Here is an 11,610-nt window from a genome sequence, read left to right as displayed (position 1 = left end):
GGTTTGTTGTTTGAGATCATCATATTAATATTGTAGTGTTATACAACAACATTAATAGCCAATTTAATTTAATCTAATCAATTAATGTTGTTAGTTACATTTAAAATCTAATTCCAATTCAAACAGAATAACCTATTGTCAACGTAATTATGGAGTGTGATTTATTTTCAAATTAAAATATCTTCAAACCAATGAAATATGAAGTTATTAATGAGAAAAATCCATCTGGATAACAGCAGACTGACTTCACGTAAAATATACGACAGGTCTGGACCACTCGTGAATTTTGTTCGTATCTGAAGAAAATCTTAGAATACGAAAACATTGGTGAATGCYACAAGTTCTCCTAAATCACTCGTACGCACAACTTAAGAACAAATCTGTGCGTACGAACGGTTCTTGCATGAGGCCCATTGTTACTACAAAGAAATAATCTACCGAACACAAAATTCCTTACAATTTGTGCTAAGTTTATAAAGAATAGCAGGTATGCAGTTTTTTTTTTTTTTTTGCCTTGTGGATGGTAGCCAAATCAGAGCATCATCTGTGCAGTGGGGGCCTGGTTTGGAGCTTATCGTTTTGAAGGAATCTCTACCAAGTTCTCAAGATTTTCTGGTTTTGTGCTTTGTGATGTTTTTACTTTCAGTGGTATTTTAGTGGCCCAGCACTGGCACTGCTGCTTTTTAAAAATTCAGACAAAGAGGGGTGTAGTTGAAACTAAAACCACAAACCTAAAAACAGCAAAACTAAAAAAACAGGTTTTAACCTTCTGTCAGGACCTTGGAAATAAAACAGTCAAAAACTTGAAACTAAGTGTTAAGCAGTTGTTAAAAAGATGAAATACAGATGGAGTTTCTTTCACTTTAATCAAAAACCTTTATTATCTGATAATTTAAAAAAGAAAAGCTGTTATAATTAAAGAAAAACCTGCAGTTGTTAAGCATCGCTGAACAAGCTGTTTCCGTGCCGTTCGCTCACCTTCCCGACCTCTAAATGATGAATCGGGCCGAGCCAACTGGACTTGTTTCTCCCCGCAGCTCTCAGGACGGCCGGCAGATGATGTACCTCCCTCTGCTGCTGGTCAACGAGCTCAGCTTCAGAGTCAGAGACCTCGTGGTGGGCAGGTTGATCTGCACAAACGTCAGCATGCTAACAGTTGTTAACGTTAAAAACCCACACGTTGATCTGGTTTCGCTGGCAGGAGATCAGCAGCAGCACCCTGCAGCTGCCTCTCACCGTGTCCTACGAAGGAATCTCTCTGAGGAGGTTCAGGTTCTGGATCCATCTGCACGACATCGTTTATTCTTTGAGACAGTTTGGTGAGCGAACATCCATTCATGGTTACACCAGCAGGAGGTTGCTGTTGTTATAAATGTGTCTGGTTTTACACAGGGTTCACTGAGGAGAACATTGATGAAATTAAAGAAACCTTGATGGGATCCAACCTCTACCTGTTAGTGCTCACTGCACTCATCACAGCTCTACAGGTAAGAAAACAAATTTGATGCTGTATTCCATCAATAAAATAACCTTTTTTTTTGTTTCCTCAGCTAATCTGTGAATTTCTGGCTCTTAAAAACGACATCAGCTTTTGGAGGAAAAAGAAGAGCATCGCAGGAATGTCAAGAACATTAGGTAATTCTCACCTCTATGACAACATAATTACTTTTTAGACTCAAATGAAAGGAACATTCAGTGTAAACGATCTTCAGCACTGAGGGAAAAAAACGGCCCGCCCTCGCCTCTCTGCTTGCAGTTCTGTGGCGTTGCCTCGGCACTTTGCTGATCTTCCTCCATCTGCTGGAGGAGACCAGTCTGCTGGTTCTCCTTCCTGTTGGACTGGGAGCATGTGTGGAGGTATGCGCCGAAACCCGTCCGATTTCACAAATGCAGATCAAAAAGACACGTTCTCAGTAATCTGCCGTCCCATCAGGTGTGGAAGGTGTTCAAGGTGTTTAAAGTCCAGTTCAGTAGGAAGTTATATGTGAGTATGAAGCATTAAAATGTTCTCAGTGGTTCTTTGGATTATTTTATTTACTTATGCATACACATGTGGACAAAATTGTTGGTATTCCACAGTTTGTGACTGAAAAGTCCACACAGGTCACTGAAATAACTTGAAACTTACATAAGTGATAAAAAATATTAACAACTGACAGTTAAACATTGTTTTCGAACAGTGGTTTAACAGAATTATTGGACAAAAATGGTGGCACTCGTAACTTAATAATGGGCTGTGCGACATTTTGAGGCAATCTCTGTCCACAGGTATGTTGGTCCACTTCAYGTGGACAAACTGATGAAGTTGTCTCAGGTTTTAATAGTTTCTTCTCCACGTGTCATGTTTCAGCTCCTTCCACAGATGTTCTGCARGGTTTAGATCAGGGCTTAGAAATACACTTCAGAACWGTCCAATGTTTGGTTCTGATCCAGTCTTGAGTGGTTTTAGCTGAGTGTTTTAGGTCAATATCCTGTTGGAAGACCCATGAATTGCAACTGAGACCAAGCTTTCTAACACTGGGCAGCACATTTCTTTCTCGAATTCCTTGATGGTCTTGAGATTTCATTTTACCCTGCACAGATTCAAGACACCTTGTCATACATGTCACTGTTCTGATGTTTACTTGTGTCTTCACTGTAAAAAATCCAACCTTTTTTTTTGGGATGAAAAACTATTTTCAGTTGAAAAAACTTGAAAAACTAAGTCTGACATATTGGAGACAATAATTTAAGCCGGTCCAAAAAAACCAAGGCAGTTGTAATCTTAAACATTATTTTGTGAGTTGTGTCAGTACTTATATCTCTATGTTGTAGGTCATTGCAACAGATGAAAGTGCTGCTAACTTCCATGCTTTTGCTGTGAAATGCAGGAAGGACAACTTTTGGAGTTGGCTTATGAGTTGAAGGCGGAGTGAACTACTCTGACACTACTCAGAGCTCGCAGAGATAACTTTTGTTCTTATGCTTCTGGTTTGTATTTATCCAGTCCAATATTTTAGTGTTAATAATGTTTTTTTTTTTAAAAAAGAACAAAATAGGCAGAAACACGATTTGAAAGTATTTGTTTCCCTCTTCCTGCTTCTTCCTCCTATCAGCTCAGACAGCAGAGTTCTTGCTCCATCTCTTTGTTGCTGAAATGGTTAATTTTCAGAAAACTCAACTCAGAAAAAGACATAAACTCTTTAATTTGTGATTCATGAACCATTTTGAGTTGTGTTGACTAATGTTGTCACATTCAGGCTTGATTTGACATCTGTGTTAAGGTTTGGTTACTGACTGTAGCTGATACCATGAGTGAAAGGTCTGAACCACAGACATACAGCGGGGAAAAAGGCCAGGACTGATGAGTGTAATCAAGAAGTACTCCTGATGGATAAGTAAGATGTTGTCTATATTGACACATCGTGATGCTAATGTAGTCATCAGCAGCAGACAACTTTTTACTAATCATTTCTATAACAAAAAAAAATTTGTTGATGCAGTGATAGAGTTTAAATTACTGCAGCTCACAGTGAAGTTCACAGTATTCAGGATTTATAGTTGGTAAAATCTGAAATAACTGGAGTAAGAGAAATTTAAGATTCATAGTTTGTACAACATAAAGTTTTAAGTTACTGCTACTGTCATGTGAAGTAGAAGAGTCTGCATTAAAAGTTCTCACAACCTAGAACTTTAAGTTTCTATAACATTTTAATGAGTTACAAAAACTTGGAAATCAAAGTTTGGCAAACTCAAAAGCAAACCTAAAAAAGTTAAGTTGAAGTCCAAAACTCAAAAATGCCCTGAAGTTTGTTGCCTTACAGTACAATTATGAGTTCTGCCAACTTTTCTTTTTTTTTTAACAGTATTGACGCTCAAAAATCTGTAATTTTTACAAAAACACTATACTCTAACACAGTGTAACGGGGCGACAAGCGGACGGTTGGCTGCAGGAAAGAGAGAATGCGGGGTGAAGATAAGAGCGTCTGCAGGACAGAGGAGCAGGGAGTGGAAGGTAGAGGTAGGGAGACGGTTTTCAAATCTTAGTTATTTTCTTAACTTTTTTCACGTTCTACAACCTGTGACATAAAATTAATTTGAAGCAGAGTTGGAATAAAAAACCCAGTAACATTGCCCTATACGTCCGTATACCTGTGAAATGAGGGGAAATCTGTGTAATTTACAGACAGTACATACACGTGAAGTGTAAGCCCTGTGCCAGATGCAGAAAAGCAGACCCAGAACAGAACAGAGCCTCCATGTTTTACTGTAGGTGAAGTGTTTTTTTTCACTGTTACATTTTTATGTCTGTGAATATAGATTTGAAGTAACTTGTTGACAAAAGCTTCAGTTTTGTGTCGTCTATTCAAAAGACATTGTCCCAGAAGCTTTGTGGCTCGTCAGTATGCATTGTGGCAAATTCTAGTCTCATTTTTTTATGATTTGGTGTCCTCCTCAGCGGTTCTTCATTAACTCCACTTCAGCCCAGTGACCTGTAGTGCAATCTGACATGGATGAACCTTTTCCTTGGATTTCACTGGTAAAAATGCATTTGTATTATCCGTCTCTTTGGTTTGGCRTCAGTTTTCCCTCCTGCGACCACAGCCAGGGAGGTTGGCTCCAGACCTGYGGACCTTAACTTTCTGATTAATCTGCACCTGTAAACACAGAAGCATCAAGCTGCTTGGTGATTGTCTTATAACCTTTACCTTTAACATGCTCATCTATAATTTCCTTTCTACTCTCTAGGAACAATCTCCTTCACTTCCTATGGTTCAACCATGTCACCCTTTAAATAAGCAGACTGATTATAAGCTTGAAGACACCTGTGATGCCAATCAGACACACCTTAGTTAAACATTTCTCTATGGTCAAATTATTTTCAGTCTTTTCTAGAACATCATAATTTTTGTTCAAGCTTGTTTCCCTAATTCTTTTAAACCGCATTTCTAAACCAGTGTGTGATTTTCATTAGTTAATTATAGTTTTATTATTTAGTATTTTATCATTTTCAAGTTGTTTCAGTGACCATTGTGGACTTTTTGGTCAATAACAGAGGGGTACCAACAGTTTGTGTCGTCAATCTAAAATAAGCCACAAACTACCATTAGCTCTTCTCTTACTGTGCAGGTAAATAAGCTGGATGAAGAGGAGAGAAAGACAGTAGAGTTTGATGCACAGGTATGGTTTTTCCTTTCTTCCTCTGTGCTCTGAGTTTATGCTTTGCTTYAGGCTTTATTTAATTAGATTCATTTGTAATTTCCTCTCAAGGCATCCAGATTTCTGTCCTACTTGGTGTATCCTCTGTGTCTCAGCGGAGCCGTTTTCTCCTTGGGATACTTGCGCCAAAAAAAGTGGGTTAACCAGCAAGTTCAGCTCTCTAAATGTTATTATTATTATTACTATTATTATTATTATTACGGGGTGTTGCATCTTTGCTCTTCAACTTTACCTGAAATTAAAGCTCACTCGTCTATCGTTGTGGTCCGGCCACAATGTAGCCAAGTGTGTAGGTCTGGGGAGAATGTAGCGGATCTTCAAAGAGCCTAAAACGAGGAAAAGAGATAATTTCTTGAATGATTATTGGGTTAGAGTTCAAACTAATTTGACAAACGAAATGACTTCCCCTGAAAATGATCAGCTACTGGATGGAAAATAAGTGAAAAAGTAAGTCCAAAGGAAAAAATATATAGAAAAACCGTAAAAAAAAACCTTAGAAATTTAAATCAAGGGCTCCTAAAGTCATAAAGGTGACATAAACWTTTTGTAATAAATATGAATGAGATTTTGTAAAGATAACATTAAGAGCATGTAGAGGGAAACAAATCATAATGCTGAGGTAAACGGTTGTTGAGATATTTACATGTGAATAAACAGGAAGTGATGTCAAATGGGAGTGAACAGCATTGCTACAAAAGCTAACAACACAAATTCTTTAGATTATTTTGAGTCACTATTAGAGATTTAAAAACAAGAGTCAGAGTTTAAACAATATTGTCTCAAAGACCAGAGAGTTTTTTTAAAGGATTCCCCTTTGATGTCACTTCCTGTTTCTTTGTCTGAGCTAAATTCATTAGAAAATAAGCCATTTATGTGACAAAATGCATAAAATCTTGTGAATTATATCAAGTTTCTTTATATAAATATGTTTTCTTGGACTTTTTGTAGTTGAAGGATGTGCATGTCACAAGCACAGTAAAAAAATTACAAGTCCTGCTGCTTAAAAGCTAAAAAAAAAGGATGAGGGATGATTTAGACTTTTGCAATTTTACATAATTTGATCAATTAATTAAAAACTAATTTATTGTTTTTAATTTGTGAGGTTTTATTTGCCATGAACAAGTAACTTTTACATTTACAAAAAAAATAATAATAAAAAATAAAAATCTACAGCCCAGTTAATAATTTTATCATCAAACTGTTATTTTCTTGACAGTTATTATTCCTGGTTGATCAGTACTCTGGTTACTGGTGAGTTTTTCTTACTACGTCCTCTAATTTGTTGATTTGTGTCAGATTTTTAATTTAAAATTTTCGAWAAAACTTCACTCCTTTCCTCCTCTGCAGGAGTGTATTCGTTCGGTTTTCTGTCCATGACTCCTCAGATCTTCATCAACCACAAGGTTTGATAAAAACCTGCCTCAAAACATCGATTTAATACGACGGAGTATTAGGGCCACACAACGAGATTTGTTTTATTATCCTTACGACAATAAAGTCATAAGATTATGTGAATAAAGTTGTAATTTTACGAGAATAAAGTCATAATAGTATGAGATCAAAGTCGTAATTTTACAAGAATAAACTCATAATATTACAAGATTAAAATCGTAATATTATGACAAAAAAGCCATGGAAAAAAGTCATAATTTACATGACGTGTCCATTTTCTGTTCCTAATTTCCTCCTTATTTTCCCACACCTGCTGTGTACAGCCATGTCTCTGTGTTTATAAAGTAGTTCATGATGGCTCGGGCCACAGTTCGATTAATTTGATTTCATCCAAATTAACTACGTGACGACTAAATCTGTCAACGCTTCCATTAATTACAAAACGGCTTCAGTTTATCAAATAGTCATTTGCACAATTTGCAAGTCCTGCTAATTTCAGAACCAGAATCATCTTTATCAGCTTAATTTGATGCTAATGAATGAGTTTTTGGAAAGGTAACAATAATAGCATGTAGAGGGAAAACAAATCATATTGCTGAGGTAAACGGTTGTTGAGATATTGACATGTGAATAAACAGGAAGTGATGTCAAAGGGGCTAGATAACTTTATTTGAAGCAATACTAAAGAACAACTTGACAAGCTGCTCAACATTCCTCATTTTAACGCAGTRGTAACCACGTGAATTTTCATGTAAAGGGTATAGTTTTACAACTTTATTTTAGAATATTATGACCTTTTTCTCGTAAAATTATGACTTTAATCTCGTAATATTACGACTTTATTCTCGTAATATTAGGACTTTAATCTTGTAATGTTACGACTTTATTCTCATAATATTATGACTTTTCTCGTAAAATTATGACTTTAATCTCGTAATATTATGACTTTATTCTCATAATATTATGAATTTAATCTTGTAATGTTGCAACTTTTTTCTCATATGAATTTAATCTCATAATATTACGACTTTATTCTCATAATATTATGACTTTGATCTTGTAATGTTATGACTTTATTCTCACAATAATATGACTTTAATCTCGTAATATTAGGACTTTAATCTCATAATGTTACGGCTTTATTCTCATAATGTTATGACTTTAATCTTGTAATATTACGACTTTATTCTCATAATATTATGACTTTAATCTTGTAATGTTGTGACTTTATTCTCACAATAATATGACTTTAATCTCGTAATATTACGACTTTATTCTCGTAATTTACGACTTTATTCTCATAATAATATGACTTTAATCTCGTAATGTTACGACTTTATTCTCATAATAATATGACTTTAATCTCGTAATATTACGACTTTATTCTCGTAATTTACGACTTTATTCTCATAATAATATGACTTTAATCTCATAATAATATGACTTTAATCTCATAATATTACGACTTTATTCTCATAATAATATGACTTAAATCTCATAATATTATGACTTTAATCTTGTAATATTATGACTTTATTCTCATAATATGACTTTAATCTCATAATATTATGACTTTAATCTTGTAATATTATGACTTTATTCTCATAATATGACTTTAATCTTGTAATATTATGACTTTATTCTCATCATAATATGACTTTAATCTCATAATATTATGACTTTAATCTTGTAATATTATGACTTTATTCTCATCATAATATGACTTTAATCTCATAATATTATGACTTTAATCTTGTAATATTACGACTTTATTCTCATCATAATATGACTTTAATCTCATAATATTATGACTTTAATCTTGTAATATTACGACTTTATTCTCATCATAATATGACTTTAATCTCACAATAATATGACTTTAATCTCGTAATATTATGACTTTATTCTCGTAATTTATGACTTTATTCTCATAATAATATGGCTTTAATCTCGTAATATTACGACTTTATTCTCGTAATTTATGACTTTATTCTCATAATAATATGGCTTTAATCTCGTAATGTTACAACTTTAATCTTGTAATATTACGACTTTATTCTCATAATATTATGACGTTAATGTCGTAATATTATGACTTTATTCTCGTAATTTAAAAAAATTACAAAAATCTTGTTGTGTGGCCCTAATCCTCCGTCGTAATTTAAGGATTTTGGAGTCGAAACACATTATTATGCTGTGTGTGATGAAATAAATTAAAGTTAGTTTTTCCTCTCCTGCAGCTGAAGTCTGTGGGCCACCTGCAGGGGTCAGTGTTGATGTACAGAGTGAGTTTTCCACACTGCACATCCTGAATGATTAAAAACTGATCTTTGACCAAATAACCAACAACAATAACCTTTCTGTCCAGGGAGTGAACACGCTGATCACAGACCTGTGCTTCTGCACCTCCTCCTTTGGCTCCGTTCTACCCTTCTCCTCCTCTCATCAGCTCTCCTGCTTCAGAGACGAGCTCCTCTTCTTGCTCTTCCTCTATCAGAGAAGGTGCAACAACCTGAACACGACACTGCACCACACACACATAAGTTTGTATTTCTATCCTTATCAGGACCGTTCATTGACTTCCATTCATTTTAAGTTGTTTCTATAGCCTAAACCTAACCACTCCTGTACATACCCAACCCTAAACCTAACTTAAACTCAACACACCTTAGTCCTAAACCGAACACACAGCCCCAGTTCCATTAGGACTGGTCTTTGGTCCTCATAAGGACTATTGGTCTAGATAAGAAAAGTGTGTGTACCAGAAATGGTAATAATAAACTATTTAAATAGCACCTTCCTACAACGCCTTGCGTTGATCAAAGTGCTTCACAAGATAAAATAGGTCACAATAAATCAGAGCTAGTTAAAAGCACAACCACAATATAAGAAGGCCAAAAGAAACAAAAAATAATAAAAGTTAAATATCAAAAGCCCTTTTAAATAAATCGGTTTTAAGTTTGGCTTTGAACAGAACCAGGTTAGAGATGGCAACACAAAGGGAAGACTATTCCAGGCTGTTGAGCCAGTAACAGAAAAAGGCCGGTCCCTCCATTTCTTGCACCTGGAGCAGATCTTGACCGGCAGAACGTGAAGCTCTGCTGGGCTGGTGGGTCTTCAACAGTTCCGACATGTAGGACGGTGCAAGGCCATTCAAAGCCAGTGCAAAGAACAAGTCTTTTTACCCTTGCATCGAATAGTCCCCGTTTTATTTAGTGACCAATGATTTCAACATGATCCATTTAGTTAATCTTTTTTTGTTTTGTTTTGTTTTTGCTGTGGTGTTCCATCTCCACCAGGCTCTATCCTCCTGCACCTAAAAGACGAGAGCCTGTCACCAGGAAAGTGAAAACTCAGTGAGGAGACAAAGACCACCTCTGTGATCTGCAGGAATCAGGAGAAGGGGGTCTCTGCAGTCACGAAGTGGGAGGTTCTTGGCGTGTGGGCGGAGTTTGGAAAATACATGATTAGTCTGTTTGACTTTTGTGGGAGAAGTTTCTTAATGTGATTGATCAGGTTGAGTATTTGGGGTGGGGTTTGAAGAAGCTGTAATGATCCGGCTGGATGGACGCCGGGCAGCTGGGGGACGTGTAACAATTCGGCTCGGTTGAAACGGTCAGAAAGCTCCACCGCCTATAGTTTTAAATCTGAACATTAATTTTAGTCATAACTCGAGCCAGGAAGGTGCTAGCCCCACAAATTTTGAAGTCAATACATTATACATGTTCACAATAATTTTACTATTGCTGGGTTTCAGTCACATGACCCGGATGATGCATGAATGTCAGATGATGGGCAGGAAGTGATTTGCTCCGATTTAAAACACRGCAAAACGGATCACACTGAGTACGCTAATGCCCTAAATGGGTTTGCGCAGACAAGATATTGTGAAAAACTACGCGTACATTTAGGATAGGATCCATATTGTCTTGATAAAAAAAAGACTTGTTATATAATCTGGAGGATTTAGCCGGCGTCGAGGCGATTGACATAAACGACTATCTGGTGCTGCAGACCTGGTATTAAATAACGAGCCAAATGAAAGCTTTCATAAGCCTTGAAGTTACTGTTATTTAGTTTCAGGTTAGGTCAACCATATAGGATGAAAAGAAGCTTTGACTGGCTGTCCACTTGTTTTGGCCCAGGGGAGTAGTGACTTGTTCTATTTGAAGTAATGATAACAACGCTAACGCTAAAAACGAGCCAACCCCTGCTATTTCTATGTGCTTGGATCARCTTGTAACTAATTTATTTAGCTTCCCTAAACCCAAATTCAAGTAACTATCCAGGAAAATAGATGAAAATAGGATTTGAACAATACGATGGTTACTTATTAGAAAGTGATCGCTGCAAAATTGTTAGATTCTGCACCTCCTGCTTTTAGCCGTAGATTGTTGATCCACTTCTGYCGTCTTCTTTCTGTAAGTTTTTCTTTTAAATTAACTCTCATGTGACACGCTACTTTCAGAACACAAAAAAAAAACTTACATATTTCTCACAATTTGAGCGGTTGCAACAACCATACACGGCACAAAATTTAGGCATTTTAACGTTGAATCAACAGAAGGAAACACGACTGCGTTTACTTCCTGCCCCTCCATCTGCATTTCATGACTTTGATACTATGTCATCTGCAACCCAGCAATTACCATTACGTCATCTTTTAACCTGCCAGTCTGACTGGTCAGTCACGGTTTTGTTAAACTCCGCCCACGCAGCCAGGAAACACCCCCCCCCGCATGTGCTGCAGAGAGCCCCGCTTGGAAATCGGAGGAAACGAGCCAACGGGACACCTGACCGATCTGAGAGCAGCTCCTCTGTGTCGACGCTGCTGCTTCTGGTTTGAAGAGAACTCAGTCATCTGCAAACGATTCATTTACCACAGTTTTAGCATCAGTGTCATGTTGTTTATGAACGCTTCCTGTCAGTTTAGTGCACCTTGATAAGTATTCATTAAAACAGTGGTTCCCTATGGAGGACCAAACCTATCATTATTGGAAATAAATGTATAAATATATA

The 11,610-nt window shown here is 36.4% G+C and overlaps 1 protein-coding gene across 1 annotated transcript in view; it reads left to right on the top strand.

Annotated features, from left to right (window-relative positions):
• LOC106524119 (cleft lip and palate transmembrane protein 1-like protein) overlaps positions 1-11,610 on the top strand; it is a 24,168-nt gene extending 12,558 nt beyond the window's left edge. Inside the window, exons 5-17 of the mRNA XM_014017792.1 lie at positions 1,038-1,116; positions 1,202-1,319; positions 1,393-1,487; positions 1,551-1,635; positions 1,757-1,857; positions 1,934-1,984; positions 5,110-5,160; positions 5,251-5,333; positions 6,416-6,450; positions 6,547-6,602; positions 8,832-8,876; positions 8,960-9,093; positions 9,891-11,610. Coding sequence (XP_013873246.1) covers positions 1,038-1,116; positions 1,202-1,319; positions 1,393-1,487; positions 1,551-1,635; positions 1,757-1,857; positions 1,934-1,984; positions 5,110-5,160; positions 5,251-5,333; positions 6,416-6,450; positions 6,547-6,602; positions 8,832-8,876; positions 8,960-9,093; positions 9,891-9,951 — 994 coding nt within the window. The 3' untranslated portion in view covers positions 9,952-11,610. The remainder of the gene's footprint in view (positions 1-1,037; positions 1,117-1,201; positions 1,320-1,392; positions 1,488-1,550; positions 1,636-1,756; positions 1,858-1,933; positions 1,985-5,109; positions 5,161-5,250; positions 5,334-6,415; positions 6,451-6,546; positions 6,603-8,831; positions 8,877-8,959; positions 9,094-9,890) is intronic.

This window comes from Austrofundulus limnaeus, unplaced genomic scaffold (assembly GCF_001266775.1).
Source record: "Austrofundulus limnaeus strain Quisiro unplaced genomic scaffold, Austrofundulus_limnaeus-1.0 Scaffold177, whole genome shotgun sequence".
In the NCBI taxonomy this organism is placed as follows: Eukaryota; Metazoa; Chordata; class Actinopteri; order Cyprinodontiformes; family Rivulidae; genus Austrofundulus; species Austrofundulus limnaeus.
This window is presented reverse-complemented; position numbering and strand designations above follow the sequence as displayed.